This window comes from Heterodontus francisci, chromosome 15, assembly GCF_036365525.1.
Source record: "Heterodontus francisci isolate sHetFra1 chromosome 15, sHetFra1.hap1, whole genome shotgun sequence".
Classification (NCBI taxonomy): domain Eukaryota; kingdom Metazoa; phylum Chordata; class Chondrichthyes; order Heterodontiformes; family Heterodontidae; genus Heterodontus; species Heterodontus francisci.
In genome coordinates this window covers 98,205,436-98,226,125 of record NC_090385.1, presented here as the reverse complement: position 1 = coordinate 98,226,125, position 20,690 = coordinate 98,205,436, and the positions used below count along the sequence as shown (strand labels likewise).

Genomic DNA, 20,690 nt, shown 5'->3' with positions numbered 1-20,690 from the left:
TTATAATGGCTTGTTTTGCAGCATGCAACATACATCACAAACATTGAGACCCGCTGAGCCGAGTACTGCAAGGCTCCTCCAGAGTAGGCCAGACAGTAGAATCGTTGCTTCAGGATGTCAATGGTTTGCTCTATCAGATTTCTCGTGGCCGCATTGCGTGCATACTGTGCAGGTATGTGTGCGGTTGAAAACTGGAGTCGTGAACCATGCTGTCAGCAGATAACCCTTGTTGCCAGTAGCCACCCTTCAGTTTGCTGTGGGGGTTGAAATACAGTTGGCACAGCGGACTGCCACAGCATGAAGGCATCATGACTGCTAGCCTGAGTACTGTGCAATAACCTGCCTGATAAGCTGCCTGTGGGCATCCATCAGCTGGATGTTGAGGGGTGGAATCCCTTTCAGTTCTGGTACATAGCAGAGTTGGCACATAGAACCAGCAAAGCTATGTGCGTGCAGTCAGTGTCACCCTGCAGCATGGGGACGCCTGCAATCCTCACTTGCTGCTCTCTGGCAAGAGGGAATGAAATAAAGTTATCTCTTTTTGAATAGACAGCCTCAGTCACCTCCCTTATGTAACAGTGAACAGCAAACTGGAAGATGTTGTTAATATCTCCAACACCATCCTGGAAGGGGACAGACACATAAAAGTTCATAGCCATGGTCACCTTCACAGCTACTGTATATGCAGCCTGTGCTCTTCGCTGAGACTGGAGACTGGAGTTGTGACTACTGCAATTGGCAGATTTCAGTGACAACCTCCTTAGTGAAACGCAGACGTCTCAAAAAACTGGTCGTTGATGAGGTTCAGATCAGAGAATTGCTCCCTGAACACCGTGGGTGGATATGGACTCCTGCTGAGAGTCCTTCTCCCCCTTCTCTTCCTCCCTCTTCTCGCAGCTTGTCCTGCTCGGCATGGCCTCTCCTTGTTCTCCCAGTCGTGCTCAACTCCCAGAGAAAGGCCTGGTCTGAGAGCACTTCAGCACCTGCTGCAACATTCCCTGTCAACTTTTGCAACTTGAAACAACAATGGAAAGCACCAAAACATGTAGAATTGTAGCAAAAGCCAGAAGAAATCAACCAGCAACTAACCTGTAAAAAATTAATAGTCCCTTTAAATAGAACTGGTTGCGTGTAGGGTGTTTTAAATTATTTCATGGGACGTGAGCATTGCTGGCTAGGCCAGCATTTATTGCCCATGCTCAATATGCTGGTGAGCTGCCTTCTTGAACCACTGCAGTCTATGTGGGGTAGGTAGACCCACAGTGCTGTTAGGAAGGGAGTTGCAGGATTTTGACCCAGCGACAGTGAAGGAACGGCGATATAGTTCCAAGTCAGGATGGTGTGTGACTTGGACAGGAACTTGCAGGTGGTGGTGTTCCCATGCATCTGCTGCCCTTGTCTTTCTAGGTGGTAGAGGTCGCGGGTTTGGAAGGTGCTGCCGAAGGAGTTCCTTCATGCTGTGCGAGGTTAAGAGAAAGCATCAGCTGGCGTGTGGAACTCCAAATTGATTGAAACCATGAACTGCCTACTCTGCATACTTCCAGCAGACGTTCACTGCGAGTAATGCCTTTACCAAGAAGGCGTCCGGCATGCTTTTGCATCAGAAGTGTGTGCTGCACTGCAGATGCCATTTTAGATTCCTAATGACACTCACAGTGGCCAAAGAATGGTGTTACCAAGTTCAATTTCTCACCCATTGAAGCTCAAATGCCAAGCACCCCACTCTGTCCCTTACAGAACCCCTAGTATCAGTATTAGCCGAATGTGAACGTGGGCCTGTACAGCATTGGCTCCCAAAGATATCAGGTACTCACCAAAGGCCCACACGTCAGATTTGCTGCTGAATCGAGCAAAGTTGAGAACCTCAGGAGGAGACCATCGCACGGGGAACTTCGAACCTTGTGAACTCGTATATTCATCATCAAGGACATACCTAATATAAATCATACCATCAGTCTAGGATTAAGGCTGCAGACTATACCAATGGAAACCCATATGGATAGAACCCAAATAGCATTTATATAGCACCTTTCACAATGCCAGGATGTCCCAAATGCTTTACAGTCAATGAAGCACTTTTTGAAGTGTAGTCACTACTGTATTGTCGCAATGCAGCAGACACGTTGAGCACAGCAAGTTCCCACAAACAGCAATGTGATAATGTCCAAATAATCCATTGTATTGATGTTGATTGAGGAATAAATTTTGACCAGGGCAGCGGGGGCAACACCCTGCTCTTCAAATCGTTTCATAGGATCTTTTACATCCATCCGAGAGGACAAATAGGGCCTCGGTTTAACATCTCCTCTGATAGTCAAAACCTCCACCAGTACAGCACTCCCTCAGTACTGCACTGCAGAGTCACTGAAAACAGGCTTTTTCTGCAGTTTGTAATCCATGGAATTTCTCTCCCAGCCTTTTGAGTCTGCGTGTACGATACACCACCTCAAAACCCGCCTACACCACCTCAAAACCCACCTACACCACCTCAAAACCCACCTACACCACCTCAAAACCCGCCTACACCACCTCAAAACCCACCTACACCACCTCAAACCCCACCTACACCACTTCAAACCCCACCTACACCACCTCAAAACCCACCTATACCACCTCAAAACCCACCTACACCACCTCAAACCCCACCCACACCACTTCAAACCCCACCTACACCACTTCAAACCCCACCTACACCACCTCAAACCCCACCGACACCACTTCAAACCCCACCTACACCACCTCAAAACCCACCTATACCACCTCAAAACCCACCTACACCACCTCAAACCCCACCCACACCACTTCAAACCCCACCTACACCACTTCAAACCCCACCTACACCACCTCAAAACCCACCTACACCACCTCAAAACCCACCTACACCACCTCAAAACCCACCTACACCACCTCAAAACCCACCTACACCACCTCAAAACCCACCTACACCACCTCAAACCCCACCTACACCACTTCAAACCCCGCCTACACCACCTCAAAACCCGCCTACACCACCTCAAACCCCACCTACACCACCTCAAACCCCACCTACACCACCTCAAAACCCACCTACACCACCTCAAAACCCACCTACACCACCTCAAAACCCACCTACACCACCTCAAAACCCACCTACACCACCTCAAACCCCACCTACACCACCTCAAAACCCACCTACACCACCTCAAACCCCAACTACACCACTTCAAACCCCACCTACACCACCTCAAAACCCACCTATACCACCTCAAAACCCACCTACACCACTTCAAACCCCACCTACACCACCTCAAAACCCACCTACACCACCTCAAAACCCACCTACACCACCTCAAAACCCACCTACACCACCTCAAAACCCACCTACACCACCTCAAACCCCACCTACACCACCTCAAAACCCACCTACACCACCTCAAACCCCACCTACACCACCTCAAAACCCACCTACACCACCTCAAACCCCACCTACACCACCTCAAAACCCACCTACACCACCTCAAAACCCATCTACACCACCTCAAACCTCACCTACACCACCTCAAAACCCGCCTACACCACCTCAAACCCCACCTACACATCCTCAAACCCCACCTATACCACCTCAAACCCCACCTACACCACCTCAAACCCCACCTACACCACCTCAAACCCCATTTACACCACCTCAAACCCCACCTACACCACCTCAAACCCCACCTACACCACTTCAAAACCCACCTACACCACCTCAAACCCCACCTACACCACCTCAAACCCCACCTACACATCCTCAAACCCCACCTACACCACCTCAAACCCCACCGACACCACCTCAAACCCCACCTACATCACTTCAAAACCCACCTACACCACCTCAAACCCCACCTACACCACCTCAAACCCCACCTACACCACTTCAAAACCCACCTACACCACCTCAAACCCCACCTATACCACCTCAAACCCCACCTACACCATCTCAAACCCCACCTACACCACTTCAAAACCCACCTACACCACCTCAAACCCCACCTACACCACCTCAAACCCCACCTACACTACCTCAAACCCCACCTACACCACCTCAAACCCCACCTGCACCACCTCAAACCCCACCTACACCACCTCAAACCCCACCTACACCACCTCAAACCCCACCTACACCACCTCAAACCCCACCTACACCACCTCAAACCCCATCTACACCACCTCAAACCCCACCTACACCACCTCAAAACCCGCCTACACCACCTCAAACCCCACCTACACCACCTCAAACCCCATCTACACCACCTCAAACCCCACCTACACCACCTCAAACCCCATTTACACCACCTCAAACCCCACCTACACCACCTCAAACCCCACCTACACCACCTCAAACCCCACCTACACCACTTCAAAACCCACCTACACCACCTCAAACCCCACCTACACCACTTCAAACCCCACCTACACATCCTCAAACCCCACCTACACCACCTCAAACCCCACCTACACCACCTCAAACCCCACCTACACCACTTCAAAACCCACCTACACCACCTCAAACCCCACCTACACCACCTCAAACCCCACCTACACCACCTCATACCCCAGCTACACCACTTCAAAACCCACCTACACCACCTCAAAACCCACCTACACCACCTCAAACCCCACCTACACCACCTCAAACCCCACCTATACCACCTCAAACCCCACCTACACCACCTCAAACCCCACCTACACCACTTCAAACCCCACCTACACCACCTCAAACCCCACCTACACCACCTCAAACCCCACCTACACTACTTCAAACCCCACCTACACCACCTCAAACCCCACCTACACCACCTCAAACCCCACCTACACCACCTCAAACCCCACCTACACCACCTCAAACCCCACCTACACCACTTCAAACCCCACCTACACCACCTCAAACCCCACCTACACCACTTAAAACCCCACCGACACCACTTCAAATCCCACCTACACTACCTCAAACCCCACCTACACTACCTCAAACCCCACCTACACCACCTCAAACCCCACCTACACCACCTCAAACCCCACCTACACCACTTCAAACCCCACCTACACCACCTCAAAACCCACCTACACCACCTCAAACCCCACCTACACCACCTCAAACCCCACCTACACCACCTCAAACCCCACCAACACGACCTCAAACCCCACCTACACCACCTCAAACCCCACCTACACCACTTCAAACCCCACCTACACCACTTCAAAACCCACCTACACCACCTCAAACCCCACCTCTCCCACCTCAAACCCCACCTACACCACCTCAAACTCCACCTACACCACTTCAAAACCCACCTACACCACCTCAAACCCCACCTATATCACCTCAAACCCCACCTACACCACCTCAAACCCCACCTACACCACCTCAAACCCCACCTACACCACTTCAAAACCCACCTACACCACCTCAAACCCCACCTACACCACCTCAAACCCCACCTACACCACTTCAAACCCCACCGACACCACCTCAAACCCCACCTACACCACCTCAAACCCCACCTACACCACTTCAAACCCCACCTACACCACTTCAAACCCCACCTACACCACCTCAAACCCCACCTACACCACCTCAAACCCCACCTACACCACTTCAAACCCCACCTACACCACCTCAAACCCCACCTACACCACCTCAAACCCCACCTACACCACCTCAAACCCCACCTACACCACTTCAAACCCCACCTACACCACCTCAAACCCCACCTACACCACCTCAAACCCCACCTACACCACTTCAAATCCCACCTACACTACCTCAAACCCCACCTACACCACTTCAAACCCCACCTACACCACCTCAAAACCCACCTACACCACCTCAAACCCCACCTACACCACCTCAAACCCCACCTACACCACCTCAAACCCCACCTACACCACTTCAAACCCCACCTACACCACCTCAAACCCCACCGACACCACTTCAAACCCCACCTACACCACCTCAAACCCCACCTACACCACCTCAAACCCCACCTACACCACCTCAAACCCCACCTACACCACTTAAAACCCCACCGACACCACTTCAAACCCCACCTACACCACCTCAAACCCCACCTACACCACTTAAAACCCCACCTACACCACTTCAAATCCCACCTACACTACCTCAAACCCCACCTACACCACCTCAAACCCCACCTACACCACCTCAAACCCCACCTACACCACTTCAAACCCCACCTACACCACCTCAAAACCCACCTACACCACCTCAAACCCCACCTACACCACCTCAAACCCCACCTACACCACCTCAAACCCCACCTACACCACTTCAAACCCCACCTACACCACCTCAAAACCCGCCTACACCACCTCAAACCCCACCTACACCACCTCAAACCCCACCTACACCACTTCAAACCCCACCTACACCACTTCAAACCCCACCTACACCACCTCAAACCCCACCTACACTACCTCAAACCCCACCTACACCACCTCAAACCCCAGCTACACCACTTCAAACCCCACCTACACCACCACAAACCCCACCTACACCACCTCAAACCCCACCTACACCACTTCAAAACCCACCTACACCACCTCAAACCCCACCTACACCACTTCAAACCCCACCTACACCACCTCAAAACCCGCCTACACCACCTCAAACCCCACCTACACCACCTCAAACCCCACCTACACTACCTCAAACCCCACCTACACCACCTCAAACCCCACCTACACCACTTCAAACCCCACCTACACCACCTCAAACCCCACCTACACCACTTCAAACCCCACCTACACCACCTCAAACCCCACCTACACCACTTCAAATCCCACCTACACTACCTCAAACCCCACCTACACCACCTCAAACCCCACCTACACCACCTCAAACCCCACCTACACTACTTCAAACCCCACCTACACCACCTCAAACCCCACCTACACCACCTCAAACCCCACCTACACCACCTCAAACCCCACCTACACCACCTCAAACCCCACCTACACCACTTCAAACCCCACCTACACCACCTCAAACCCCACCTACACCACTTAAAACCCCACCGACACCACTTCAAATCCCACCTACACTACCTCAAACCCCACCTACACTACCTCAAACCCCACCTACACCACCTCAAACCCCACCTACACCACCTCAAACCCCACCTACACCACTTCAAACCCCACCTACACCACCTCAAAACCCACCTACACCACCTCAAACCCCACCTACACCACCTCAACCCCACCTACACCACCTCAAACCCCACCTACACCACCTCAAACCCCACCAACACGACCTCAAACCCCACCTACACCACCTCAAACCCCACCTACACCACTTCAAACCCCACCTACACCACTTCAAAACCCACCTACACCACCTCAAACCCCACCTATACCACCTCAAACCCCACCTACACCACCTCAAACTCCACCTACACCACTTCAAAACCCACCTACACCACCTCAAACCCCACCTATATCACCTCAAACCCCACCTACACCACCTCAAACCCCACCTACACCACCTCAAACCCCACCTACACCACTTCAAAACCCACCTACACCACCTCAAACCCCACCTACACCACCTCAAACCCCACCTACACCACTTCAAACCCCACCGACACCACCTCAAACCCCACCTACACCACCTCAAACCCCACCTACACCACTTCAAACCCCACCTACACCACTTCAAACCCCACCTACACCACCTCAAACCCCACCTACACCACCTCAAACCCCACCTACACCACTTCAAACCCCACCTACACCACCTCAAACCCCACCTACACCACCTAAAACCCCACCTACACCACCTCAAACCCCACCGACACCACTTCAAACCCCACCTACACCACCTCAAACCCCACCTACACCACCTCAAACCCCACCTACACCACTTCAAATCCCACCTACACTACCTCAAACCCCACCTACACCACTTCAAACCCCACCTACACCACCTCAAAACCCACCTACACCACCTCAAACCCCACCTACACCACCTCAAACCCCACCTACACCACCTCAAACCCCACCTACACCACTTCAAACCCCACCTACACCACCTCAAACCCCACCGACACCACTTCAAACCCCACCTACACCACCTCAAACCCCACCTACACCACCTCAAACCCCACCTACACCACCTCAAACCCCACCTACACCACTTAAAACCCCACCGACACCACTTCAAACCCCACCTACACCACCTCAAACCCCACCTACACCACTTAAAACCCCACCTACACCACTTCAAATCCCACCTACACTACCTCAAACCCCACCTACACCACCTCAAACCCCACCTACACCACCTCAAACCCCACCTACACCACTTCAAACCCCACCTACACCACCTCAAAACCCACCTACACCACCTCAAACCCCACCTACACCACCTCAAACCCCACCTACACCACTTCAAACCCCACCTACACCACCTCAAAACCCGCCTACACCACCTCAAACCCCACCTACACCACCTCAAACCCCACCTACACCACTTCAAACCCCACCTACACCACTTCAAACCCCACCTACACCACCTCAAACCCCACCTACACTACCTCAAACCCCACCTACACCACCTCAAACCCCAGCTACACCACTTCAAACCCCACCTACACCACCTCAAACCCCACCTACACCACCTCAAACCCCACCTACACCACTTCAAAACCCACCTACACCACCTCAAACCCCACCTACACCACTTCAAACCCCACCTACACCACCTCAAAACCCGCCTACACCACCTCAAACCCCACCTACACCACCTCAAACCCCACCTACACTACCTCAAACCCCACCTACACCACCTCAAACCCCACCTACACCACTTCAAACCCCACCTACACCACCTCAAACCCCACCTACACCACCTCAAACCCCACCTACACCACTTCAAACCCCACCTACACCACCTCAAACCCCACCTACACCACTTAAAACCCCACCTACACCACTTCAAATCCAACCTACACTACCTCAAACCCCACCTACACCACCTCAAACCCCACCTACACCACCTCAAACCCCACCTACACCACCTCAAACCCCACCTACACCACTTCAAACCCCACCTACACCACCTCAAACCCCACCTACACCACCTCAAACCCCACCTACACCACCTCAAACCCCACCTACACCACCTCAAACCCCACCTACACCACTTCAAACCCCACCTACACCACCTCAAAAACCGCCTACACCACCTCAAACCCCACCGACACCACTTCAAACCCCACCTACACCACCTCAAACCCCACCTACACCACCTCAAACCCCACCTACACCACTTAAAACCCCACCGACACCACCTCAAACCCCACCTACACCACCTCAAACCCCTCCTACACCACTTAAAACCCCACCGACACCACTTCAAACCCCACCTACACCACCTCAAACCCCACCTACACCACTTAAAACCCCACCTACACCACTTCAAATCCCACCTACACTACCTCAAACCCCACCTACACTACCTCAAACCCCACCTACACCACCTCAAACCCCACCTACACCACCTCAAACCCCACCTACACCACTTCAAACCCCACCTACACCACCTCAAAACCCACCTACACCACCTCAAACCCCACCTACACCACCTCAAACCCCACCTACACCACTTCAAACCCCACCTACACCACCTCAAACCCCACCTACACCACTTCAAACCCCACCTACACCACCTCAAACCCCACCTACACCACCTCAAACCCCACCTACACCACCTCAAACCCCACCTACACCACCTCAAACCCCACCTACACCACTTCAAACCCCACCTACACCACCTCAAACCCCACCTACACTACCTCAAACCCCACCTACACCACCTCAAACCCCACCTACACCACCTCAAACCCCACCTTCACCACTTCAAAACCCACCTACACCACCTCAAACCCCACCTAAACCACCTCAAACCCCACCTACACCACCTCAAACCCCAACTACACCACTTCAAACCCCGCCTACACCACCTCAAAACCCGCCTACACCACCTCAAACCCCACCTACACCACCTCAAACCCCACCTACACTACCTCAAACCCCACCTACACCACCTCAAACCCCACCTACACCACCTCAAACCCCACCTACACCACCTCAAACCCCACCTACACTACCTCAAACCCCACCTACACCACTTCAAACCCCACCTACACCACCTCAAACCCCAACTACACCACTTCAAACCCCACCTGCACCACCTCAAACCCCACCTACACCACCGCAAACCCCACCTACACCACCTCAAACCCCACCTACAGCACTTCAAATCCCACCTACACTACCTCAAACCCCAACTACACCACCTCAAACCCCACCTACACCACCTCAAACCCCACCTACACCACCTCAAACCCCACCTACACCACTTCAAACCCCACCTACACCACTTCAAACCCCACCTACAGCACTTCAAATCCCACCTACACCACCTCAAACCCCACCTACACCACCTCAAACCCCACCTACACCACTTCAAACCCCACCTACACCACCTCAAACCTCGCCTACACCACTTCAAACCCCACCTACACCACCTCAAACCCCACCGACACCACCTCAAACCCCACCTACACCACTTCAAACCCCACCTACACCACCTCAAACCTCGCCTACACCACCTCAAACCCCACCTACACTACCTCAAACCCCACCTTCACCACTTCAAACCCCACCTACACAACTCAAACCCCACCAATATCACCTCAAACCCCACCTACACCACCCGAAACCCCGCCAATACCACCTCAAACCCCGCCTAAACCACCTCAAACCCCATAAGCATTACAAGCCCCGCCTACACCACCTCAAACCCTGCCTACACTACCTCAAACCCACCTACACCATAGCAAACCCTGCCTACACCACCGCAAACTCACTTACACCAGCTCAAACCCCGCCTACACCACCGCAAACCCCGCCTACACCACCGCAAACCCCGCCTACACCACCTCAAACCCCGCCTACACCACCACAAACCCCGCCTACACCACCACAAACCCCGCCTATACCACTGCAAACCCACTTACATCACCCCAAACTCACTTACACCAGCTCAAACCCCGCCTACACCACCGCAAACCCCGCCTACACCACCGCAAACCCCGCCTACACCACCTCAAACCCCGCCTACACCACCACAAACCCCGCCTACACCACCACAAACTCCGCCTATACCACTGCAAACCCACTTCCACCATCTCAAACCCCACCTACATCACCGAAACCCACCTACACCACTCCAGAGCCCGCCTACACCACCCCAAACCCACTTACACCACCTCAAACCCCTCCTACAAACCTCAAACCCCACCTACACCACCTCAAACCCCACGTACACCACCCCAAACCCCTCCTACAAACCCCAAACACCCCTACACCACCTTAAACCCTGCCTACACCACTCCAAACCCCACTTACTCACCCCAAACCCCTCCTACACCACCCCAAACCCCACTTACTCACCCCAAACCCCTCCTACACCACCCCAAACCCGACTTACTCACCTCAAACCCCACCTGCACCAACCCAAACCCCTCCTGCAAACCCCAGACCCCACCTACTCCATCCCAAAGCCCACCTACACCACTCTGAGCCCTGCCCACGCCACTATTGAGCAGAGAGACCTTGGGGTGCAAGTACATAGTTCCCTGAAAGTGGCAACACAGGTAGACACAGTGGTGAAGAAGGCGTATGGCATTCTTGCCTTCATCATTGGAGGCATTGAGTACAAGAGTTGGGACGTCATATTACAGTTGTACATAACGTTGGTTAGACCGCATTTGGAGTACTGTGTGCAGTTCTGGGTCACCGCACTACAGGAAAGATGTGATTAAGCTAGAGAGGGTGCAGAAAAGATTCACAAGGATGTTGCCTGGTTTGGAGGGCTTGAGTTATAAAGAGAGATTGGATAGGCTGGGTCTGTTTTCCCTAGAGTGAAGGAGGCTGAGAGGGGACATGATAGAGGTATATAAAATTATGAGAGGCATAGATAGAGTAGACAGTCAGAGTCTGTTTTCCTTGGTAGGGGGTGACTAAAACTAGAGGGCATAGATTTAAGCTGAGAGGTTTAAAGAGGATCAAAGGGGTAAATTTTTCAAACAAATTCCAGATACCAGGGGTATCTGGAATGAGCTGCCTGAGGAGGTGGTGGAGGCAGGAACAGTAGCAACATTTAAGAGGCATCTGGACAGGTACATGAATGAGCAAGGCATAGGAGGGATATGGAATTAATGCAGGCAGGTGGGATTAGTATAGATAGGCATTATGGTCGGCATGTACACGGTGGGCCGAAGGGCCTGTTTCTATGCTGTATGACTCTATGACTCTATGACACCCTGAGCCCCGCCCACACTTCCCTGAGCCCCATATACACCATCCTGAGCCCCGCCCACACCATCCTGTGCCACACCCACTCCACCCTCAGCCCTGCCCACACCACCCTGAGCCCCGCCCACACCAACCTCAGTCAGGATTAGCAAGTAAGCTAACCCCATCCCAGGGGTGAATTGCGCTCTGTCTCACTCTACTTTGTGAAGTGCCAGGCCTCTGTCGTCGATCAATTCCAAAAACAATCCAAATGGAATAAACAGTCTCAACACAAATTTCATGATTCATGAAAGAGGAAACTGCATCTCACCTGCTTAGCCCAAAATCCGATACTTTCACAGTCCCTGCCTCATCGACCAAGCAGTTCCTAGCAGCCTGTGGTAATAAAACAGGGAACATGATGGGTCAGAAACCTGAGCTGCGTCTTCTGGTAAAACCTGTTTATGCAGTTGATCACTACTAATCCAGAGGCCTGGCCCAGTAATCCAGAGGCCTGGTCTACTAATCCAGAGGCCTGGTCTAGTAATTTAGAGGCCTGGTCCAGTAATCCAGAGGCCTGGTCTAGTAATTTAGAGGCCTGGCCCAGTAATCCAGAGGCCTGGTCTAGTAATCCAGAGGCCTGGCCCAGTAATCCAGAGGCCTGGTCTAGTAATCCAGAGGCCTGGTCTAATAATTTAGAGGCCAGGTCCAGTAATCCAGCAGCCTGGTCTAGTAATCCAGAGGCCTGGTCTAGTAATTTAGAGGCCAGGTCCAGTAATCCAGCAGCCTGGTCTAGTAATCCAGAGGCCTGGTCTAGTAATCCAGAGGCCTGGCCCAGTAATCCAGAGGCCTGGTCTAGTAATCCAGAGGCTTGGCCCAGTAATCCAGAGGCCTGGTCTAGTAATCCAGGAGCCTGGACGCGAGTGGGAACTCAGTATCAACAATCTGGAAACAAAAAGTGACCATGAAGCAGCTGGATTGTCGTAAAAACCCAAATGGTTCACTAATGCCCTTTAGGGAAGGAAATCTGTCGTTGGAACCCGTCTGGCCTAGGTGTGACTCCGGACCCACACTAACGAGATTGACTCTTCGCTGCTCTCGGAAATGGCCCAGCAAGCCCCTCAAATGTAAAACAAAACTGCTCAACTGTTCAAAGAGCACACCCAGCAACCTTTTATGTGTTAGCAATAAATTATGATTTTGCCAGTGACACCTGAGAATGAATTTTAAAAATCTAAGTTTGGCCTGAACATCCTGAGCTCTTATTCTGCCCACCAACTGAGTGTAGGCTTATCCTGAAGTATCCTACAAGGGCTCCTCTGAACTGCCTGTCTTTTGAGCAGTACAAACTCATTCCAGTTCTTTAAATTGTAAACCCATGTCCAGGTTTAATGCTGTCATGCAGCAAGGCATGCTCACTCTGACCAGTACTAAGCTCAAAATTCCACGCAGATTGTGCCAACATTCCTCCTGAATTGGGACTTGCTGCCCCTGATTTCTGGTGTCAGCTCAATTAAATATCCGCCGATGGTTGTCTAGTGAAAATCTAGTGTGAAAAAGGAGAGTCAGACAGGGATAGGCCAGACTGGGCTGGAATGGGTTGTGCCATTAAGAAGAGTGAGGGGGGATCTCATACAAACCTATAAAATTCTAACAGGACTTGACAGGGTAGATGCAGGAAGGATGTTCCCGATGGTGGGGAGTCTAGAACCAGGGGTCATAATCTAAGGATACGGGGTAAACCATTCAGGAATGAGATGAGGTGAAATTTCTTCACCCAGAGAGTGGTAAACCTGTGGAATTCACTACCGCAGAAAGCAGTTGAGGCCAAAACATTGTATGTTTTCTAGAAGGAGTTAGATATAGCTCTTGGGTCTAAAGGGATCAAAGGGTGTGGGGCGAATGCGGGAACAGGTTACTGAGTTGGATGATCAGCCATGATCATAATGAATGGTGGAGCAGGCGCGAAGGGCCGAATGGCCTACTCCTGCTCCTATTTTCTATGTTTCTATGGAATGGGTTGTGCCAGCCTGGACCAGACAGGGATGGGCCAGACTGGGCTGTACCAGGCTGGGTCAGACAGGAATGGGCAAGGCTGGACTGGAATGGGTTGTGCCAGGCTGGGTCAGACAGGGATGGGCCAGACTGGGCTGCAATGAGCTGTGCCAGGTTGGGTCAGACAGGAATGGGCAAGGCTGGACTGGTATGGACTGTGCCAGGCTGGACCAGACAGGGATGGGCCAGACTGGACTGGGAATGCAGCCTTAAAAAGCCAGTTCTGGCAGAACCTTTGGTCCTTTTTTCAATCAGCGTTCTCGGGTTACAGACTCTTCTGCAGGGGAAACCATTTCTCCTTATGTATTCCATCAAAATCACCAATTTTGAACAATTCTGGTAAATCTCCCATTGCTTCTCTGCTCTAAGGAGAGCAATCCCAACTTCTCAGGTCTCTCCACATTGATGTGCATTATGCCAGCTGTGGCACTGCACAGCAGCAAGACTTCTGGATTTGATAATATTGGCCTGCATACTGCTACCTCACATTGAGCATAGTGGGCAATGGGAATGTTCTCTCCCAACTCTCATTCAACTTCCCATCTGACTGGTTCTATTCCACATGCAGTAACATAGATCTCCTAATTTTACTTCCAATATGGAACATCTTGAACTTGTCCATACTAAGATTTAATAGCCATTGATCCTGTCCAGCTACCATGTGAAAGTCCTCACTGTCTTTGCTGAGTCTAGATTCCCAATACCAAACAACTGTCGATCAAGGTCATTTGACTATACCACAATGGCGCCACCAAACCAAAGACCACAACGATTGTGAATTGGTGACCCTTATGAGCTCACCTAACTCCTGTCCTTCAGTTAGTTAGTAATTCATATCCTTAATCAGGAAAAAGCCAAGGCATTAAAGAGGATTATGATTCACTTCCAGCAAATTAGAACCTCACATGCCCCCAAAATGGGATCAGGCTGGTCAGACAATGTTTACAACTCTAACACAAGGCTGGCTGGTTCTTACTTTGTGATTTTCCCAGATATGGTTCTGATTCTAGATCTGCAATTCTCAGATGTGAATAGCTAATGGGTTTGTTGTTCACAGGTGCGACTCTGCATTGGGTCTGTAGTCCCCGGATGCGACTCAGTAATCGGTCTGTAGTCCCCCGGGTGTAACCCTCGAATGGGACTGTAGTTCCCGGATGTGACTCTGTAATGGGACTGTAGTTCTGGGTTTGCCTCTCTAATGGGACTGTAGTCCCCCGGGTGTGACTCTCTAATGGGACTGTAGTCCCCGGGTGTGACTCTCTAATGGGACTGTAGTCCCCGGGTGTTACTCTCTAATGGGACTGTAGTCCCCGGGTGTGACTCTCTAATGGGACTGTAGTCCCCGGGTTTGACTCTCTAATGGGACTGTAGTTCCCGGGTTTGACTCTCTAATGGGTCTGTAGTCCCTGGCTGTGACTCTCTAATGGTCTGTAGTTCCCGGGTGTGACTCTCTAATGGGTCTGTAGTTCCCGGGTTTGACTCTCTAATGGTCTGTAGTTCCCGGGTGTGACTCTCCAATGGGTCTGTAGTTCCCGGGTGTGACTCTCTAATGGGTCTGTAGTTCCCGGGTGTGACTCTCTAATGGTCTGTAGTTCCCGGGTTTGACTCTCTAATGGTCTGTAGTTCCCGGGTGTGACTCTCTAATGGGTCTGTAGTTCCCGGGTTTGACTCTCTAATGGTCTGTAGTTCCCGGGTGTGACTCTCCAATGGGTCTGTAGTTCCCGGGTGTGACTCTCTAATGGGTCTGTAGTTCCCGGGTGTGACTCTCTAATGGTCTGTAGTTCCCGGGTTTGACTCTCTAATGGTCTGTAGTTCCCGGGTGTGACTCTCCAATGGGTCTGTAGTTCCCGGGTGTGACTCTCTAATGGGTCTGTAGTTCCCGGGTGTGACTCTCTAATGGTCTGTAGTTCCCGGGTTTGACTCTCTAATGGTCTGTAGTTCCCGGGTGTGACTCTCTAATGGGTCTGTAGTTCCCGGGTTTGACTCTCTAATGGTCTGTAGTTCCCGGGTTTGACTCTCTAATGGTCTGTAGTTCCCGGGTTTAACTCTCTAATGGGTTTGTAGTTCCCGGGTTTGACTCTCTAATGTGTCTGTAGTTCCCGGGTTTGACTCTCTAATGGGTCTGTAGTCCCCGGGTGTGACTCTCTAATGGTCTGTAATTCCCGGGTTTGACTCTCTAATGGGTTTGTAGTTCCTGGGTGTGACTCTCTAATGGGTTTGTAGTTCCCGGGTTTGACTCTCTAATGGGTTTGTAGTTCCTGGGTGTGACTCTCTAATGGGTTTGTAGTTCCCGGGTTTGACTCTCTAATGGTCTGTAGTTCCCGGGTTTAACTCTCTAATAGGTCTGTTGTTCCTGGGTGTGACTCTCTAATGGGTTTGTAGTTCCCGGGTTTGACTCTCTAATGGGTTTGTAGTTCCTGGGTGTGACTCTCTAATGGGTTTGTAGTTCCCGGGTTTGACTCTCTAATGGTCTGTAGTTCCCGGGTTTAACTCTCTAATGGGTTTGTAGTTCCTGGGTGTGACTCTCTAATGGGTTTGTAGTTCCCGGGTGTGACTCTCTAATGGTCTGTAGTTCCCGGGTGTGACTCTCTAATGGGTCTGTTGTTCCAGGGTGTGATTCTCTAATGGGTCTGTAGTTCCTGGGTGTGACTCTCTAATGGGTCTGTAGTTCCTAGGTGTGACTCTCTAATGGGACTGGAGTTCCCAGGTGTGACTCTCTAATGGGTCTGTAGTTCCCAGGCGTGACTAGCTAATGGGTCTGTAGTTCCTGGGTGTGACTCTCTAATGGTCTGTAGTTCCTGGGTGTGAGTCTCTAATGGACTGTAGTTCCCGGGTGTGACTCTCTAATGGTCTGTAGTTCCCGGGTGTGACTCTCCAATGGGTCTGTAGTTCCCGGGTGTGACTCTCTAATGGAACTGGAGTTCCCAGGTGTGCCTCTCTAATGGAACTGGAGTTCCCAGGTGTGACTCTCTAATGGGTCTGTAGTTCCCGGGTGTGACTCTCTAATGGGTCTGTAGTTCCCAGGTGTGACTCTCTAATGGACTGTAGTTCCCGGTTGTGACTCTCTAATGGACTTTAGTTCCCGGGTGTGACCCTCTAATGGACTTTAGTTCCCGGGTGTGACCCTCTAATGGACTTTAATTCCCGGGTGTGACTCTCTAATGGTCTGTAGTCCCCGGGTGTGACTCTCTGATGGTCTGTAGTTCCCGGGAGTGACTCGCTAATGGACTGTAGTTCCCGGGTGTGACTCTCTGATGGACTGTAGTTCCCGGGTGTGATTCTCTGATGGACTTTAATTCCCAGGTGTGACTCTCTAATGGACTGTTATTCATGGGTGTGACTCTCCATGTGTGTGTAAATCCCAGGTGTGACTCTATAATGTGTATGTAATTCCCGGGTGTGACTCTCATAATTTGTGTGTAATTCCCGTGTGTGACTCTCTCATTTGTGTGTAATAGACAGGTGTGACTCTCTAATGGACTGTTGTTCTTGGGTGTAACTCTCTAATGGAACTGTTGTTCCTAAGTGTGACTCTCCATGTGTGTGTAATTCCCAGGTGTGACTCTATTGTGTGTGTAATTCCCAGGTGTGACTCTCTAATTTGTGTGTAATTCCTGGGTGTGACTCTATAATGTGTATGTAATTCCCAGGTGTGACTCTATAATGTGTATGTAATTCCCGGGTTTGTCTCTTAATGTGTGTGTAATTCCCAGGTGTGACTCTCTAATTTGTATGTAATTCCCAGGTGTGACTCTATAATGTGCATGTAATTCCCGGGTGTGACTCTCTTAATGTGTGTGTAATTCCCAGGTGTGACTCTCTAATGTGTGTGTAATTCCCAAGTGTGACTCTAGAATGTGTGTGTAATTCCCAGGTGTGACTCTATAATGTGTATGTAATTCCCAGGTGTGACTCTCTAATTTGTGTGTAATTCCCAGGTGTGACTCTCTAATTTGTGTGTAATTCCCAGGTGTGACTCTCTAATTTGTGTGTAATTCCCAGGTGTGACTCTCTAATTTGTGTGTAATTCCCAGGTGTGACTCTCTAATTTGTGTGTAATTCCCAGGTGTGACTCTCTAATTTGTATGTAATTCCCAAGTGTGACTCTCTAAAGTGTGTTTAATTCTCAGGTGTGACTGTCTAATTTGTGTGTAATTCCCAGGTGTGACTCTCTAATTTATATGTAATTCCCAAGTGTGACTCTCTAAAGTGTGTTTAATTCTCAGGTGTGACTGTCTAATTTGTGTGTAATTCCTGGGTGTGACTCTCTAATGGGACTGTAGTTCCTTGGTGTGTATGAGATGGATCGTGTGAAGGTGAGAGAAGGGTGGAAATTGGAAACAAAGTCACTGAAATTTTCCAGTTCAGGGCGAGAGCAAGAAGCGGCACTGATACAGTCATCAATGTATTGGAAGTAGAGGTGATGGAGGGGGTCTGAGTAGGACTGGAATAAGGAATTTTCTACATATCCCACAAAAGGACAGGCACAACTAGGACACATGTGGGTACCCACAACATCACCTGTTATTGGGAGGAAGTGAGAAGAAGTGGGTGGAATTGAAGGAGAAATTGTTCAATGTGAGAACAAGTTCAGCCAGGCGGAGGAGGGTGGTGGTAGATGGAAACTGATTGGATCTCGGTTCCAGGAAGGAGCAGAGAGCTCTCAGACCATCCTGGTGGGGATGGAGGTGTAGAGGGATTGGACATCCATGGTGAATAGGAGACGGTGAGGGCTAGGTAACTAAAAACTGTAGAAGTGACGGAGGGCATCGGATGAGACATGGATGTAGGTGGGAAGAGACTGGATAAGGGGAGAAGAAATAGTCAATATAGGAAGAAATAAGTTCGGTGGGGAGGAACAGGCTGAAACAATGGGTCTGCCAGCAAAGTTCTGTTTGTGGATTTTGGGAAGGAGGTAGAAGCGGGCTGTCTGGGGTTACAGGACTATGAGATTTGAGACTGTGGAGGGAAGATCTCCAGAGGAGATGAGGTTCGTGACAGTCCCGGATGCAATGGCTTGTTGTTTGGTTGTGGGGTCATGTCCAGGGGGAGGTAGGAGAAAGCGCTAGAGAGTTGGCGTTCAAACTTTGCCAGGTAGAGGTCAGTACACCAGACAACAACAGCACCACCAGTGGTGAATGGTTGTTTTTCAGACTGGAGGAAGGTATATCGTGAGGTTCCCCAGGGATTGGTACTCGGACCACTGCTTTTCTTGATATATATTAATTACCTAGACTTGGGCATGCAGGGAACAATTTCAAAATTTGTGGATGACAGAAAACTTGGAAGTATTTTGAACTGTGAAGAGGATAGAGATAAACTTCACAAGGACATAGACAGGCTGGTTGAGTGGGCAGACACGTGGCAGATGAGATTTAATACAGAGAAGTGTGAAGTGACACATTTTGGTTGGAAGAATGGGGAGAGGCAATACAAATTAAAGCAGAGGGACTTAAGGGTATATGTGCAAAAATTGTTGAAGGTGGCAGCGCAGGTTGAGAAAGATGTTAATGAGGCATATGAGATCCGGGGCTTTATAAATAGAGGGAAAGAGTTCAAAAACAAGGAAGTTATGGTGATACTGCGAGCATCAACTGGAGTATTGTGTCCAATTCTGGGCACTGCATTTTCGGAAGGATGTAAAGGCATTAGAGAGGGGGCAGAAACAATGTCCAAGAATGGTTCGAGGGATGCGGGACTTCAGTTGCAAGGATAGATTAGAAAAGCTGGAGTTGTTCTCCTTCAAGACGAGAAGGATGAGAGGAAATTTGATAGATGCATTCAAAATCATGAGGGGACCGGATAGAATAGATAGGGATAGACTGTTGCCATTGGTGGAATGGCCACGAACCAGAGAACACCTAGTGTGATCACATCCTTCCTGTAATGTAGTGACCAGAACTATACACCAGTACGCTAGATGCAGTGTAATGAGCTTTTTATACAGTTCTAGCATAACCTCCCTGCTCTTATAGTCTAGGCCTCATCCAATAAAGGAGAGTATCCTGTATGCCATCTTGACCCTCTTATCTACTTGTCCTGCTACCTTCAGCGATTTGTAGACATGCACTCCAATGTCTCTCTGTTCCTCTACACTTTACAGAATCCTACCATCTGTTGTGTATTCCTTGCTTCTTTGTCCTTCCCAAATCCATTACCTCACACTTATCTGGATTGAATTCCATTTTCAACTTTTCTGCCCACCTGACCAGTCCACTGATATCTTCTTGCAGCCAACAGATTTCTTCCTCCCTATCGACCACACAGCCAATTTTCATATCATATGCTAGCTT

At 50.6% G+C, this 20,690-nt stretch overlaps 1 protein-coding gene across 3 annotated transcripts in view; it reads right to left on the bottom strand.

Moving 5' to 3' along the window:
- Positions 1-20,690, bottom strand: part of btk (Bruton agammaglobulinemia tyrosine kinase) — a 738,635-nt gene that overhangs the window by 23,244 nt on the left and 694,701 nt on the right. For all 3 annotated transcript variants that reach the window (XM_068047893.1, XM_068047894.1, XM_068047895.1), the window contains exons 15-16: positions 12,674-12,738; positions 1,815-1,933 (exon numbers count right to left, since the gene is read on the bottom strand). In XM_068047893.1, coding sequence (XP_067903994.1) covers positions 1,815-1,933; positions 12,674-12,738 — 184 coding nt within the window. The remainder of the gene's footprint in view (positions 1-1,814; positions 1,934-12,673; positions 12,739-20,690) is intronic.